The 18167-nt window shown below is 27.0% G+C and overlaps 2 protein-coding genes and 1 long non-coding RNA gene across 8 annotated transcripts; 1 reads left to right on the top strand and 2 right to left on the bottom strand.

Moving 5' to 3' along the window:
- Window positions 1-1429: 1429 nt before the first annotated feature.
- On the bottom strand, window positions 1430-8535 carry LOC126846600 (protein regulator of cytokinesis 1-like). 6 transcript variants are annotated; one of them, XM_050586222.1, is made up of 14 exons: window positions 8383-8535; window positions 8078-8299; window positions 6611-6776; window positions 6447-6545; window positions 6183-6326; window positions 5986-6105; window positions 5759-5911; window positions 5492-5656; window positions 5203-5426; window positions 4994-5141; window positions 4207-4365; window positions 4007-4135; window positions 3379-3549; window positions 1430-2328 (listed from the first exon to the last, which is right to left on the bottom strand). In XM_050586222.1, the coding sequence occupies exons 2-14, from the start codon at window positions 8116-8118 to the stop codon at window positions 2086-2088; spliced, it is 1962 nt and encodes a 653-aa protein (XP_050442179.1). In that variant the 5' UTR covers window positions 8119-8299; window positions 8383-8535; the 3' UTR covers window positions 1430-2085. The 6 variants fall into 6 exon arrangements, with proteins under 6 accessions (XP_050442179.1, XP_050442180.1, XP_050442177.1 ...); XM_050586223.1 differs by having other exon boundaries at window positions 8078-8215; XM_050586220.1 differs by lacking the exon at window positions 8383-8535 and having other exon boundaries at window positions 8078-8365.
- A 132-nt stretch (window positions 8536-8667) lies between these two features.
- Window positions 8668-9286, top strand: LOC126846603 (uncharacterized). Its single transcript, XR_007686908.1, has 3 exons — window positions 8668-8840; window positions 8975-9110; window positions 9190-9286. It is a non-coding gene; the product is annotated as an uncharacterized LOC126846603 (long non-coding RNA).
- Window positions 9287-11201: 1915 nt separating this feature from the next.
- LOC126846284 (protein regulator of cytokinesis 1-like) lies at window positions 11202-15252 on the bottom strand. The gene is given in 14 exon segments (XM_050585574.1): window positions 11202-11333; window positions 12001-12052; window positions 12054-12139; window positions 12216-12353; window positions 12425-12583; window positions 13006-13153; window positions 13215-13438; window positions 13504-13668; window positions 13771-13923; window positions 13998-14117; window positions 14195-14338; window positions 14459-14557; window positions 14623-14788; window positions 15212-15252. Coding segments are annotated over 14 exon segments (1827 nt in total).
- Window positions 15253-18167: the final 2915 nt, after the last annotated feature.

Below are 18167 nucleotides of genomic sequence, written 5' to 3'. Positions count from 1 at the left end.
ATTCAAAAGTAAATATTCATAATATTCATGTTTAGTAGAATTTTGATAAAAATGATCGAAATTTAAACATTCTATGAGGTGCTATCCATTTTTTGTAAAGTATGGTTTTTGTTAAAAAATACAAAGAAAATCCAGTCGAATGTTACTGTCGACTTTTTAGTCCAATTTAAATACATAAGTTGCACATTAGGACTATTTGCAATAATGGGCTTCAATAAAATAATGTCTACAGAAAAAAAATAGTTGCGTTTAGTAAAAACCAATGTTGTAAATGAGTCTATACAAATTGTACAGGATAGCAATTAAATAATACTATGAAATATCTAGTTTCCACGTATATTATCATTAATATTGAAATGATTAATTAAGATAAAAAATGATAAATTACGATTGGTGTAAAAAACAGGTAATGTGAAGCACTATTAATATATTTGTATTTATTAAGGTAATGTTACTTGTTCTACTTTGCATAATAAAAACAAAAATTCTAGAACACTAAAACACATACTGCCTAACGAAAACGATCGTGTCTCGATTTTGACTTATCGCCATCATCTAATAGTGGACATATGGATATCTCCCACGAAAACTGCCGCAGTCTTGGCGTCTAAAGATATTAAGAATAAATTATTTTTATAATGTCTAATAACATAGAAAACATATACATTTGAATGTTTATTTTATTCACCCTAAAATATGTTAAAGCTCACTTTTACTAACACCGATTCGACCTTCTTCGTTGGGAGCAGTTGCGCACTCCTTATAATATAACACTTCCAGATTAATTTAGTAGGCCCCCTTGTGTTTGTTATTGTTTAGTGTTGTTGCCTTTGTTATAAGAATGAGGTATATTTTAAAATTCCTGATATATTGATTATTAAATAACCATATTAAAAATAATAGTGATATGTTTACTAATATTTTTTTTTAACATGTTTTAGAGAAACTTGACACTGCTAAACAGGAATATCGCGTGATTGCTGACCAAATTGGTCAAACTTATGATTTGGCTGCATATTAACCATAACACAAAAGAAAAAAATACAATCGTCGCTTAAAATAAAACTCAACAAAATAAAGTCGATTTTGTATTTTTCTACTGCTTACTGCTAAACATTTTTTTTTCTTCTACTCAAAATATTTATTCATTTGAGCTTGTAACACTAATAAATTACATTAATTATGATATTGAAGCACAAAAATGGGGTGTAATACTTTAAATTAGTGATCATCTTTAAACAATTTAAAAACCTGTTTTGAATATTTAGATGTGTAAATGTTTGATATTCCAACACTTTCAAATATGCACATTGTATGAAGTATACAAATAACATAAGTACACATAAATTAGCATATTAAATATAATTTTATGATGAAGGTTGTTATTGATTAATATTGTATTTAATACAGTCCACCAATTGGTATAATATAACAACTAATTCTCTTTTTTATTTTAAAACTCAGTATAATCTTAATATATAAATATAATATAAAATCAGGTGATAATCTTATATACAGTTTACTAACATTTTACATGTTATGATTATAAAAATATTAATAATACTGTTAAGTTTTTTTTATTAATTTTAATAAATACTACAACTTTAAATAATTAAGATACATTTCATAAAAAAAAAAAATTAAAAATAAACATATTATAGTTACAGTAAAACCTAAAAAAAAATTATTGCGTATTTGAGTGCTTTGAATTTTTGTTACTCGAAAAACAAAATCTGACACGAGACAACATATTATATTTTTATAAAAATAAGTATTATTAGTGAAATGTCCAATATTAAACTTACAAGATGTATTTATAATAAAAACAATTAAACAATAAATTCACAATAGAACAAAATACAAAGAATGGTTGATGGAACATTAGTGATAAGTCTCATGATATAAAATTTTATCAATATACACATTTAACAACCTACGTTATTATGCAGAAATCAAATACACAAAAAAGAACAACCTTAACGAAATCATATTGATAAAAAATTAAAAATACATACAAAAACCCTGGTAATTTGTTAAAACCGAAACTAAAGAACAGATGGTTATATGAAATATAAAAGAAATAAGTTAAAATATAATCGGTAATTTGTTATTTATAGTTCGAGTAAGCTTGGTAACTGTACGAGGATTGACAGCTCTCCCAGGAGTCGTTCGTAATGGAGTTTTTGGCGTGGATGGTAGTGGTAATTTTGATCCTTTTACAGGAGTTTTCGCAAATGGTTTTCGAGGAGTATATCGGGCGTTTGACTCTTTCAGGATATGCTTTGAAGTCGGACTTAACAACATTTGTTTTGGGTTTTCAAGGTGTTCCTAAAATTATTTTTAAGCTCAAAATTCAAATCTCTCATATTTGTATAGAAAAGATTATGCATAAATGTTAATTATTAAATAGCAAATTCAAAAATGCATTGTCATAATAAATGAAGGGCAAGGGGGAAGAATGGTATTTGTCATGTTCATCAGTTTTGAGTTAAGGAAATTATTGCTTGCAGTCTGCTTTTTTTCACGTTTTGGATTAATAAACCAGACAAAAATTCAACTACTTAATATGGTCTGATTTTAATTCTTTAAAGACAAAGAGTTATTTTTGCAACTTGACTAGGTTATGTAAGAAACAGAATGTTGATTTTTTGCTTCTTTTATGTAAAAAATTGGGTTTTAGTATTGAACAAATCATAAATTTAATTTACTATAAAAAACTGAAATTTTTAAATAAAAATCGGCTTCCTAGATAACATAGTAAAGTAGCCAAAGAACTCTAATCTTTTAACAGAATTGAAATTGCACCATCCTTCTATGTAGTCGACATTTTGTTTGGCTCGAAACTTAGACAAATTAACCGATAAATTAATTGACACATCAAAATGTATTAAAACCTCATTTTTTCTTAAATATTGCCTATACAAAACTCCTTAAAAACAGATCGCATACAATCCTCTAATGGTACCACTCAATGGTACATTAGCACTATTACTGCTTTCGAAATCCATTCAGACAAAAAAAAAAGGTTACTGTGGGACAAACTTGGCGCCTGAAAAACGGTCAACACAGATTTGTACACATAAACTAACTTTGTTTTTGTTCTCCTGAAAAATTGTCATTAATGGATTACTATCATTCTTTCCTGGTGCCCTTCATATTCTTTGATAAATAATAATAAATAATATATCATGCAAATTGTTTTAATTAAGTTAATCTAGGATAAAAATAATAAAACAATTGGCAAAACAGGTTTTACATAAACTAAAAATTAATTAAATTTGAATAATAAAAAAAAATGAATAAATAAAAAAAAGCGATAGTGAAAAATTCACACCAAAAGAAGTGATGTGGAACGCATTGATCTCACGTAAATCAAACCTGAAAGGTCGCATAGGATTCTACAGACACATTTTCATCATTGGATCCTCGCTGAAATGTCATACACGGTTGGTTTGTAGTTAAATTAATATCATTTAACTTGGTCGAGTTTAATGGTACCAGTGTAGCAACATTTGTGTTTTTAGAAAACAACTCCCTTCTGGGTGTTATCTAAACAATAACAATAAACAAAACAAAAAAGATTAGTGACAATTAAATTAAATGTATCAATCAAAAGTATACTTACACTAGGCAGAACCTCGTTTATTTGACTTAGTTCAGATAATTATATATTTCAAAATATTCAAGTGTCAGTGTAAAATACTTTCAAATAATCTCTTTGGCACTTATTAGACAAATGCTGATAGACAACCATTTATTATTAGTTTAGATAATATATATACAATTTTCAAAGGTCTGATAAACGAGGTCTAACCAATGAAGTATAATTATTCTTAATATATTATTATTATATAAAATAAAAAATAAATAACATAGGAAGTGTACATAATAATTATACGGATAGTGTACAATGAAGATATTAAGGTTAAAATTATATGCAAGTCAGAAATAAAATAGTCATTAGTAAGTTTAATGTGCTCTTGGGGTCAATATCTTATTTTGTTACCACGGCTTTATGGTCCACGCCGATTTTACGGACCTTAGATGCGTGGCTTCCAGATGTTGTGACTATCTTTCTTTTGTTGTTAGCCAAAGCTTGTGGCGTTTGAACTTTATTGAACATTTGAGTTTTAGGCTGCAATATAAGATTAAATATTTTTTTGAATTATTATAAGTTTTTATAATGAAAAATTATTTAACTGATACCTTTGTATACTGTGGTGTTTTTTTAGTGTTTTTCATTTCAACCCACTGTGTTTCAATTATGTCCAACAGTCTTTTGTCTTTATACAAGAAATTACAACCATTTTTCTGTTCATAAAACTGTATTAAGCCACGAAGTTGTTTGTCCACTTTTGGCAATTCCTATAAATTTAATTTTACCATTAAAACATTATACTGGTCACCAGTTATAATGTAAATTGCTCTTAAGTTCATTTTTTATATTATACAACTAACTTAATGCCCTAATACATCTTCATCACATTGTTCATTTTCTGTTCTAATATCTTATAACGTTTAGAACTTTATAATATGACATAGCTCACAGCTGTTTTAAAAAAGTTAAACCAACTAATATAATTTTACCATAGAATGTTGTTGTCCATTCTTCCCATTTACTTATTTTTTTAAAGTAATGATATTAACGATGTTATTTTTATTAACATCGTTCTATTATATATTATTATCAAACATATATTTATGAATTAATTGTTAGTTTTAAATTGTATTTGATATTAATTTTAGACTTTATACATCTAAATAGTTTGTATTATATGTAGAAAAAACTGTTAAAATGTTGTTGTTAAACATAGTAAAAAAAAAAAAATCAATAAAATATTTAAAAAACCTTTAACCACAAAAAAAATAAACTCTTCATGATGACAGCATTTCTAGTAAAATACGCTTTTACACTTAAGTGTATTATTTTGTGTGGTTAAGTTTAATTTACTAAAGTAATTAAATAAAGTATTTCAACATTTAAAAATATTACTTTTTGAATAAGCTTTCGTTCTTTTTCTTCTTTTAATAGTTGGCCACCTCTATTTTGCCACAAGCGAGCGGGGTCGTTAGCTTGTTCTTGCATCATGACCATTTTAGTCCATAATTTATCTCGTTCTTCGATTAAGTAATAAATCTCTCTGTAAAGAAAAGTTATGTTTACAATATTTTCCAATTAGCAAAATTGATTTTTTTATTCACTTGTTATCATTATAAAATTTCTTAGCTGCTTCTACTTCCAAATCTAATAAGTCCATAACATCTTCATTGTATTCAGGGCTATAATATATTTGGCATTCTTTCCTTTGATGCTCACCATAATGACATTTATCCCATAAGTCATTAAGTTCAGAACGAAGATTTTCAATAAATTGTTTGATGTTTTCTTTTTTGAGCGTCTCACATCTCTCAACTTCAGCTTTTAACTAGGAAAAAAAATTATTTGTCAAATGTTTATTATACATATATTTTTTTTTCTCTATAAATTTACCTCTTGTATTACTCTCTTGCCGAAACCTTTTTTGTTACTGACAAATTGTTCTCTGTAGGTTACATCAATTTGTAGCCTATCCCACAAAGAACTTAGTTTTGTACGTAATTCCATAGACACACATTTTTGATTTTCTGTCTGTTCTTCGAGACGTTTTATTAATTTCTAGAAAGAAAACATAATATATATATATATTAATCTTGTGTACAAAATTATTTTGGGTCCGAGATTTCGCATAAATGTTACATTAACTTAATTAATGTTTACCTGAAGTTCATCTAAATTTGACTTAGATAATATAAACTGGCTCGGATTACCCAAAACCAATTTATCAAAACTCAGTATTGCCGTTTCTTCTAACGATTCCATTAATGATTCTACAATAGCTTTATGCTCCACAAAGATATCTCGACGTTTAATCTTTAAAACATAAGAGTACAAGTACATCAATATAAATAAGTGTCGTGTTGTTTTACCTTACACATTTACTTTACCTGTGTATTTTTCAAATCTACCAAATGATGTTTAATAGTATCTAATTGTGTTGCAGAGGGCATACTTTTAATGCCCGCAAATTTTGGTTGCTCGCCCAATACGTTGCATACTTTTATTTCCTATTTAATATGTAGTTTGGATTATATTTTATTGGATAATAAAAATAAAAATTGTAGATCAAGAAAAATGTATTTACTTCATCTTGAAGTCTTTTTAACTCTTTCATACGTTCTTCTTTTATTTTTCTACATCCCTTCAATGCTTTATCAATATTTATTTGAACATCAATCAAGGGTGTAGCATCATTATGATCATCAATAGGAATGCTCATCTGAAGTTCCTATGGGTATATGAATAAATTATTTATTAATTATAATGACTAAAGCTCAGTTGCAAAAATAGAAATAAAATACATAAAATATAAGACTTAAAATGTTTAATCCATTTTTAAAAATCTTACCTTTTCCAAAATATCTTTTTCGACCAATAAATCTTCAATTTCTTTTATAATATTTTGTTTGTCCTTGTTAGATTCTAAAACTACATCGTCAAAGAAAGCCTAAAAGACAAAATAATAATGTTTCAGCATGACATATGTTACAGTAAGTTATGTATTTAATTTACGGTAATATGGTTCATCAAGTGTTCATGTATTTGGTTTATTCCATTCGTTTTTTCTTCAGAATAAGCACCATAAATGATGTCCAAATTTTTCTTCACTTTCATGATCTCATTCTGTGAATATGTATGAAGCTCATCCAGAATTATTTGAATTTTGTTAGAATCTGGACTAAACATTAAACAATACAATTATTTGAATAAATGATTGAAACTATTAAAGATAATTTTATTTTCATCAAACATAGATATACTAAACAATACAATTATTTGAATAAATGATTGAAACTATTAAAGATAATTTTATTATCATCAAACATAGATATACTAAACGAATCTAGGATAAAAAATGTCAAATGTAAATATTGTAGGACCCCTAGCGTAACAATAATAAACAAATGTCAGTCAAACTAACAGAATACCCATTATTTAAAATGGTATAGGTAGTTTTTAAGCACCCTTAATATTAATAGTATCAATTGTGTGAAAATGCCTCTTTAATCTAATAATTGAAAAATGCCTTTGAACGATGTACCAAAGTCCATTATTCAGAGAACTTCCTCCTATTTGTCACTTTAAGAGCCCTCGGGAGGAATTTGGATTTTAAGGGTCAGAGTACAGACATCTTCAAGTGTCAGTCTGTTTTGAAATGTTTGTGTAAATTCATTAATAAACGATATAATTCATAACTCAGTTCAGTGTTCTATTTATTTACTTTATTAAAACTACCCATATTCAACTTTGGCACATATTCGGTATTCTTATTTTAAGTTTGTCAATATTTGTGTTTATGGTTTCATTTTAATTAATTGTGGTAGTATTTAATTTGGAATAAAATACACTATACCGGGTTCCTTTTTTAAGCCATTTTGGGCGAGAAATCCGTGGCACCCCTCGTTCAAAACTTATAGCTATTGATCATAGAAAATTATCAATGTGAAAGATGCCTGCTCCATAATCCAGTAGTAGCGAATCAACTGTCAGCTGCAAGCTATTATAGTATGCCCACTACTTTAGGGATTCCCTACGCCTACCAAATTTAGGAGCCGATTCTAGTCTCAAACCTTCAGAGGAAAAAATTGCTTATCAAAAAGGAAAAAAAAAGCTAACATGATACTGCAGTGCAAACAGACACCCACCTAACGAGTAACGATTCTAAACCAATACTTCCCATCCACCCTTTAAAATAAAAAATTAGAAAGTAGATATAAATTAGTAAAGACAGAAAATAATTTGTTGTGATAAAAAAATCATTATTATATAGTGTTATTAAGCAAAAGGGTGTGTTTTTCAACCTGCAAGGGTTTATCGCACAACAATACTTTATAGTTCAAGTAGCTATAACTTTTGAACTAGGAAGAGGAATCCGTAGATTTAATGAGAAGTTCTTAACTCAAACTAAACATACTATTATTTTTCAACAGAAATAATCGAATAATATATTATTATAGCATAACGAATGTAAGAACTTACTCATCTTTCAACAATGGCGATCCAAACATCATAGACGACATTTTGATTTGTAAAATAACACACGAAATACGAGAAAATCAAAGCCAATAATTCACATTTCACAATACACAAACCAGTAGAAAATGAACGGTGTTCTAACTAAACGATGTACAGTTCAAATTAATATTTTAAACGGAACGGAATATTTAAAACAATATTATGCCATTACATTTAAAATCGAAACTGGAAATACACACGCACATACACACCAACAAAATATTATAAATAACAAATAATGATGTATAAACTATAAACTGAAAACTCACGTCTCCATTGGTGGTGGCGAAATGTCGGTTTTTTATTGTAACGGTTTTTGGTTCAAACGAGTAACAACAAAGGTGTTAGCGTATCACCGTTGAGCGACGTTGCCATTTTCACCTCATTTTCAATTATTAGTGAAACTAATCATATTCTAAAAAATACACATTAATGTAAACTAATAAAAATTTTGCTTATTGACCAACGCTATTTTTTCTGTTTGTTTGATTTAATAAAATTATATCGATTTATATATGGTTTTTTTTTTTACAGCTGTTACTTCCTAGTGTTAATAATATTTAGTTCTCAAACTAACAGAGCGCGCTAGCAGCAGCACTGCAAGCGCGCCGCCAAAATCCACTTTTAAAAATCCTAAAAAAAAATGTTGAACAATTTCTTTCGAATTTTAAACATCTATCGTCTAGACTTTAACTTATTAGAACAATGTAACTCCTATCCATAATCAGTAAGTAAACTGTAGATTGTTAATTGAATAATAATAAAATACAATAACTATGACATTATTACTTAGTAGTTAGTAGTACAATTATAAAATGTCTTTGTTATGATCGACATAGTAAGATTATGTGATCATTATAGACTAAGTATATTGTGAGATTGGCCAACTCTTACAAAATGTTCCAGCTACAATAATTGTTGTTACTTGTTGGAGGTCAGTTTTACAGCTTTTGGTGATCAGATGCCCATTCCAATACAGATTTTCAAAGTAGTAATTGTAATAATTGTATTTTATAAAACATTTTATGCCTATCGAGTATCAAATTTGACAATTTATCAATTTTTTTCTCGTATAGCCAACTGAGACAGCCCATTGAGGGGAAAAGAGAAAGTAACCCCACCTCCTTTAGTTTCGCCCCGGATTCTTACAATGCGATCCATACATACTGATACTCTACAGCCATTAAGTGTATAAAAAATAAATTGTTCATTAGGTAATATTAGTTATTACTTATTATGTTAATGGTTGAGGCCTGAGTGTGGTTACTTAGTACATAATATATATCATATTATTATACTGTATATGAAGGATCTACTAGAGGTTGCTTTTATTTATATCATAATTAAAGTAAATTATTATACGCGAATGGCGAATTGTATATATTGTTTTGTTTTTCATATTTATATACAATGGCGAGGTACTCATTAATAGACATGACCTACTTGATAACAGTAGAAAAATAAAAACATATTTAATTTTATAGATTACAATGAGTAAAATAATAAGAAAATGTTAAACATTTTATTTCTGGATTATTGCGATTATTTTGTGTATTTATTTTAGGTGTAGTTAAGTTATATTTCGACAAGTTGCCTAATAAATTTATTTTTTACTTTCCGTCGCTTAGTTTTAGTATTCGCATTTACGTATTTATTTCATACAAGATTTAATATAGCTATTAAATGTTATTACGGTTTTATTAATTAAGTATTTATTAATACAACTTTTTTTTTTAATAACTACTTTTATTAAGTTTTAGATATATTGGCACCATTACTTTTTCAACGATTTAATTCCAAGTACTTTTAAGCATTTAATTATTGATTTAAAATATGTTTTATTCCTTATAATTTTTTTATGGTAAACTTAACATTTTTTTTTTTTATTTATAAAAATTTTTATGTCCTTCCACACTGTCTATTAACTATTTTAAAAGTATAAATATACTCAAATGCAGTAGAGGTTCATCGTCTTTAAAAAATCATTGACCAGAAATTTTTTTTATAAATATTGATTTTTCTCAAATTATTCAAAAGTAAATATTCATAATGCTCATTGCTCATGTTTAGTAAAATTTAGAATTTTGATAAAAATGATCAAAATTTAAACATTTTATAAGGCGCTATCCATGTTTTGTAAAGTATGGTTTTTGTTATAAAATACAAAGATACTCCAGTCAAATGTTACGGATTATTTACTTTTGAAAGATTTGAGGAAAATCAATATTTATAAAAAAAAATTACTGGTCAATGATGTTTTAAAAACAATGAACTCTTACTGCATTTGAATTTATTTATAATTAAAAATATATATTTAATATATAGTCTACAGAAAAAAATAGTAACTAGTTGTGTTTAGTAAAAACCAATATAGTAAGTGAATTTATAAAAATTGTACAGGATAGTAATTAAATAATATTATGAAATATCTAGTATCTATGTATATTATTGTACTATACGTAAATTATTATTGAAATGATTAATTAAGAAAAAAATTGATAAAGTATAATTGGTGTAAACAACTGGTACTGTGAAGCACTATTGGTAACCGCTGTTAAAATATTAACATATTTGTATTTATGTAGTATTACTTTTTCTTCATCGCATGGGTTTTGTAGGAAAAAATACCAAATTAAAAATAAATATTATAGTTACAGTATAACTTAAAAAAATGTTATTATGTTTTGGAGTGATTTGATTTTTTGTTAGACGAAAAACAAAAATTATGACATGAGACAACAAATTATATTTTTATAAAAAAGTGTTATTAGTAAAATATCCAGTATAAAACTTACAAGTTGTATTTATAATAAAAATAATTACACAATAGAACAAAATTCAAAGAATAGTTGATGGAACATTAGTAATAAGTCTCATAGTATAAAACTTTAAAAAAATTAACAATATTCACATTTAACAACCTACGTTATTATGCAGAAATCAAATACACAAAAAAGAACAACCTTAACGAAATCATATTGATAAAAAATACATACAAAAACCCTGGTAATTTGTTAAAACCGAAACTAAAGAACAGATGGTTATATGAAATATAAAAGAAATAAGTTAAAATATAATCGGTAATTTGTTATTTATAGTTCGAGTAAGCTTGGTTGGTTCGCAGAATGGGTTTTCGAGGAGTATATCGGGCGTTTGACTCTTTCAGGATATGCTTTGAAGTCGGACTTAACAACATTTGTTTTGGGTTTTCAAGGTGTTCCTAAAATTATTTTTAAGCTCAAAATTCAAATCTCTCATATTTGTATAGAAAAGATTATGCATAAATGTTAATTATTAAATAGCAAATTCAAAAATGCATTGTCATAATAAATGAAGGGCAAGGGGGAAGAATGGTATTTGTCATGTTCATCAGTTTTGAGTTAAGGAAATTATTGCTTGCAGTCTGCTTTTTTTCACGTTTTGGATTAATAAACCAGACAAAAATTCAACTACTTAATATGGTCTGATTTTAATTCTTTAAAGACAAAGAGTTATTTTTGCAACTTGACTAGGTTATGTAAGAAACAGAATGTTGAGTTTTTACTTACGAACTAAAATGTTTTAATAAAAATCGGCTTCCTAGATAACATAGTAAAGTAGCCAAAGAACTCGAATCTTTTTACAGAATTGAAATTGGACCATCCTTCTATGTAGTCGACATTTTGTCTGGCTTTTAGATCTAAAATAAACCAAAATGGTTTTTACTCTTAGAAAAAATGATTTAAACTAAAAATAATAATTGACACATCAAAATTTATTAAAACCTCTTTTTTCTTCTCAAATATTGCCTATACAAAACTCCTTAAAAACAGATTGCATGCAATTATCTTAAGGGTACCGCTCAATGGAACATCAGCACTATTACTAAATATTTAAATAAATCAAACCTGAAAGGTCGCATAGGATTCTACAGACACATTTTCATCACTGCATCCTCGCTGAAATGTCATTTAAATTGGTCGAATTGAATGGGACCAATAAGGCGATGTTTGTGTTTATAGGAAACAACTCCCTTCTGGGTGATATCTAAACAACAACAACAAACAAAGCCAAATAGATACATGACAATTAAATTAAATTTATAAATCAAAAGTATACTTACATTAGGCAGAACAGCTTTATGGTCCACACTCATTTTACGGACTTTACAAGCTTGGCTTCCAGGTGTTATGACTAACTTTCTTTTGTTGTTAGCCAAAGCTTGTGGCGTTTGAACTTTCTTTAACAATTGAGTTTTAGACTGTAATTTATGAATAAATATTTTTTTGAATTATTATAAGTTTTAATAATGAAAAATTATTTAACTGATACCTTTGTACACTGTGATGGTTTTTTATTGTTTTTCATTTCATCCCACTGTGTTTCAATTATGTCCAACAGTCTTTTGTCTTTATACAAGAAATTACAACCATTTTTTTGTTCATAAGACTGTACTAAGCCACGAAGTTGTTTGTCCACTTTTGGCAATTCCTATAAATTTAATTTTACCATTTTATTTATTCGTATGAATTAACTTATACTGGTCACCAGTTATAATATAAATTGCTCTTAAATTCATTTTTTATATTATACAACTAACTTATTTCCCTAATACATATTTATGAACTAATTGTTAGTTTTAAATTGTATTTGATATTAATTTTAGACTTTATACATCTAAATAGTTTGTATTATATGTAGAAAAAACTGTTAAAATGTTGTTGTTAAACATAGTAAAAAAAAAAAAATCAATAAAATATTTAAAAAACCTTTAACCACAAAAAAAATAAACTCTTCATGATGACAGCATTTCTAGTAAAATACGCTTTTACACTTAAGTGTATTATTTTGTGTGGTTAAGTTTAATTTACTAAAGTAATTAAATAAAGTATTTCAACATTTAAAAATATTACTTTTTGAATAAGCTTTCGTTCTTTTTCTTCTTTTAATAGTTGGCCACCTCTATTTTGCCACAAGCGAGCGGGGTCGTTAGCTTGTTCTTGCACCATGACCATTTTAGTCCATAATTTATCTCGTTCTTCGATTAAGTAATAAATCTCTCTGTAAAGAAAAGTTATGTTTACAATATTTTCCAATTAGCAAAATTGATTTTTTTATTCACTTGTTATCATTATAAAATTTCTTAGCTGCTTCTACTTCCAAATCTAATAAGTCCATAACATCTTCATTGTATTCAGGGCTATAATATATTTGGCATTCTTTCCTTTGATGCTCACCATAATGACATTTATCCCATAAGTCATTAAGTTCAGAACGAAGATTTTCAATAAATTGTTTGATGTTTTCTTTTTTGAGCGTCTCACATCTCTCAACTTCAGCTTTTAACTAGGAAAAAAAATTATTTGTCAAATGTTTATTATACATATATTTTTTTTTCTCTATAAATTTACCTCTTGTATTACTCTCTTGCCGAAACCTTTTTTGTTACTGACAAATTGTTCTCTGTAGGTTACATCAATTTGTAGCCTATCCCACAAAGAACTTAGTTTTGTACGTAATTCCATAGACACACATTTTTGATTTTCTGTCTGTTCTTCGAGACGTTTTATTAATTTCTAGAAAGAAAACATAATATATATATATATTAATCTTGTGTACAAAATTATTTTGGGCCCGAGATTTCGCATAAATGTTACATTAACTTAATTAATGTTTACCTGAAGTTCATCTAAATTTGACTTAGATAATATAAACTGGCTCGGATTACCCAAAACCAATTTATCAAAACTCAGTATTGCCGTTTCTTCTAACGATTCCATTAATGATTCTACAATAGCTTTATGCTCCACAAAGATATCTCGACGTTTAATCTTTAAAACATAAGAGTACAAGTACATCAATATAAATAAGTGTCGTGTTGTTTTACCTTACACATTTACTTTACCTGTGTATTTTTCAAATCTACCAAATGATGTTTAATAGTATCTAATTGTGTTGCAGAGGGCATACTTTTAATGCCCGCAAATTTTGGTTGCTCGCCCAATACGTTGCATACTTTTATTTCCTATTTAATATGTAGTTTGGATTATATTTTATTGGATAATAAAAATAAAAATTGTAGATCAAGAAAAATGTATTTACTTCATCTTGAAGTCTTTTTAACTCTTTCATACGTTCTTCTTTTATTTTTCTACATCCCTTCAATGCTTTATCAATATTTATTTGAACATCAATCAAGGGTGTAGCATCATTATGATCATCAATAGGAATGCTCATCTGAAGTTCCTATGGGTATATGAATAAATTATTTATTAATTATAATGACTAAAGCTCAGTTGCAAAAATAGAAATAAAATACATAAAATATAAGACTTAAAATGTTTAATCCATTTTTAAAAATCTTACCTTTTCCAAAATATCTTTTTCGACCAATAAATCTTCAATTTCTTTTATAATATTTTGTTTGTCCTTGTTAGATTCTAAAACTACATCGTCAAAGAAAGCCTAATACACAAAATAATAATGTTTCAGCATGACATATGTTACAGTAAGTTATGTATTTAATTTACGGTAATGTGGTTCATTAAGTGTTCATGTATTTGGTTTATTCCATTCGTTTTTTCTTCAGAATAAGCACCATAAATGATGTCCAAATTTTTCTTCACTTTCATGATCTCATTCTGAGAATATGTATGAAGCTCATCCAGAATTATTTGAATTTTGTTAGAATCAGGACTAAACATTAAACAATACAATTATTTGAATAAATTATTGAAACAATTAAAGATAATTTTATTATCATCAAACATAGATATACTAAACGAATCTAGGATGTAAAATGTAAATATTTTAGAGCCCCTAACGTAACAATAATAAACAAATGTTAGTCAAATTAACAGAATACCCATCATTAAAAATTGTATAGGTCGTTTTTAAGCACCCTTAATATTAAAAGTATCAATTGTGCGAAAATGCCTCTTAATATATTATTATAGCCTAACGAATGTAAAAAAAGGTACATAGCAAAGTAATTCTAGTTTCTTTTGACAAAAATATGTAAGTCATGATTTATTTACAATGATTATCAATATTAGGTGTAACCAAAGACAAATAGAAGTGTAGTTTTTAGGTGCATATTTAATATTTATTGCAACTTACTCATCGTTCATTAATATCGATTGAAACATCATAGACGACATTTTGATTAGTAAAATTTCTCACAAAATACGAGAAAATGAAAGCCACTAATTCACATTTCACAATAAACAAATCAGTAAAAAATGAACGGTATTCTAACTAAGCGATGTACAGTTCAAATTAATATTTTAAACGGAATATTTAAAACAATATTATGCCATAACGGTTTAAATCGAAACTAAAAACACACATGCACAAACATGGCTTAAATATAAAAGGGTATTGCATATCCCCACTTTATTTTATATTATAAATTCACAAAATAAGGTTTGTTATGGTGTGCTATTTACTAACTCAGTATTGTCAGTGCCGGCAAGCTGTGAGACAAAATATGGGAATTTGAACTCCACAAAAGTTAAGAATAAAAGAGGTGTGGCAATTATTTTTCCCAGTAATTATTTTTACTAAAATATTTCTTTCCTACTAAAATGAAATACATAATATACCTAAGCTGTTGAAGATAAGAATACCCTTCATATGGCATACCTATTTATTAAGGCGTTCGGTATAGGGGATATTTTTCATATCACAATATATATTACTAATTAATAACTAAAACTGTATGGTAAATATATTATTTAATAGCACAGTAATAAAATATCTTTGTTGTGATCGAAATAGTAAGATTATGTGATCATTATAGACTAAAATTAATGGTTTGACACTGACTAATATATATATATATATTATAGTTTTGAACTAAGATTTTTTGATAAATAACTTACATGTATATGGACCCCTTGGTGTGGACTAAAACTTCGTTACTTTGAATTTAAAGCTTGTCATTTTCTTCTCTGTTATTAGATAGATATTTACTACATCAGGTATTACATCATTGGGGCGTTAAGTAAGGCATATTGTGAGATTGGCCATTTCTAACAAAATGTTCCAGCTACAATAATTGTTGTTACTTGTTGGAGGTCAGTTTTACAACTTTTGGTGATTAGATGCCCATTCCAATACAAATTTTTAAAGTAGTAATTGTAATAATAGTATTTTATAAAACATTTTATGCCTATCGAGTATCAAATTTGACAATTTATCAATTTTTTTCTCGTATAGCCAACTGAGACAGCCAGTTGAGGGGAAAAGAGAAAGTAACCCCACCTCCTTTAGTTTCACCCCGGATTCTTACAATGCGATCCATACACAAGGGCGTATTTATGTGGGTGGTAAGGGGGCTCCAGCCTCCCGAAATTGGTTTGTCTGTCTAGGATGTGAATTGTAGAAATTTAATATGACTTTGTATGAAGTATCTACTAAAGGTTGCTTTTATTTATATCATAATTAAAGTAAATTATTATACGCGAATGGCGAATTTTAAATTATGTTTTGTTATTCATATTTATATACAAAGGCAAGATACTCATTAATAGACATGACCTACTTGATAACAGTAGAAAAATAAAAACATATTTAATTTTATAGATTACAATGAGTAAAATAATAAGAAAATATTAAACATTTTATTCCTGGATTATTGCCATTATTCTGTGTATTTATTTTAGCTGTAAGTTGGATTTCGGCAAGTTGCCTAAAATGTATTTTTTACTTTCCGTCGCTTAGTTTTAGTATTCGCATTTACGTATTTATTTCATGCAAGATTTCATAATAGCTATTAAATATTATTACGATTTTATTTTATTAAAAATTTAGCCAATGAGCAATTTCAACTTAGAATTGCATTAACATAGCCCTATGGTTTTATGTATAATGGTCATCTAAGATGAATTAATTTTTAGTAAAAAATAGTTGAAACTTTTTACCAGGAACAATTTGCTTATAAAGTACATTGAAAGTATTATTGTACTTGGATCTTAACATAGCCAACACTGAGTCGACAAGGCTTTAAAGATTTTAATATTTTCGTTATTAATAGGCCTTAGTAATTTTGTTTAGTGTAATTTACACTAAATTTAATAATTGACTTAGTATATAATATATAATTTACGTATAATCACAATTTAAATATACATTGTTTATTTTGCAGTTTTAACACTGTGAAGTGTGAATCTAGGTATAGGTTTTAACCTATACAAAATAGACGTTAATATTATAGTTTTTTTCACAGTTATCTTAACAGTTTTTATACAAAAATACTTGGTGTAATGTTAGAAGAATAGGAACAGCAGCCAAAAATATTAGTAATATGAGGGTCAAGCATGATAAAACATATGTATACAACCGAATATGTTTGCATGGGCTTGTAAATATATACTGTTACCCATTAATGTTACACTTTTTGAGTGAAATAAAATCTTAAATATTGAAGATCAACAAATTGGCTAGCCAAATTAATATTAAACAATTTTATAATATATTTCAACAAATTCCGTTGTGTTACTTTAAATTTTTTGCTCTACATGAATTTTATCGATTTCGTATAGAGCAATAAGGAATGACGCCTTATATTAGGTATTTATAATACGATTTGCCTACTTTGCAAACGAAAACATAGTGAATACTAAATTATTTTGAATAAATTGCCACTCAAAACTTCTAAATATTCATTATGCACACCGAACTACATTTCGTAGTTCCATTAACATGACAAAACAAATAATGTTTCGATGACATTTTGGAAAACAGATTTTAAATTATCGTAAAATTGTTTTTGAATCCCACCTTTTAAATTTTTTTAATGTTGAATTTTACATCACTAAAATTCTACTGGTTTTAACTAAATTTACCTAGTAATAAAATAAAAATGGAGATAGTAGGATCCCTAGAAAACTTTACACAAATTCCAGCCTCTTCTTAGAAATTCATTATTTTCCACAGGTTTGATTTTTACAACTCATAAAACTGAATATTATTGATATTTTTTATCTAAAAAATTAGCTCTAGAAATAACAGTGGATAATTAGTCAGTATTAATGGTAGATAATCAAGTAGAGGCGGATAGGATATATTTTTA

This window comes from Adelges cooleyi, unplaced genomic scaffold (assembly GCF_023614345.1).
Source record: "Adelges cooleyi isolate 19-005CV unplaced genomic scaffold, UGA_ACOO_1.1 ACOO_flye_CR_arks_rails_tigmint_CR_PRNA_9, whole genome shotgun sequence".
Classification (NCBI taxonomy): Eukaryota; Metazoa; Arthropoda; class Insecta; order Hemiptera; family Adelgidae; genus Adelges; species Adelges cooleyi.
The sequence above is the reverse complement of the archived record's forward strand: the minus strand, read 5'-3'. Positions and strand labels throughout refer to the sequence as shown.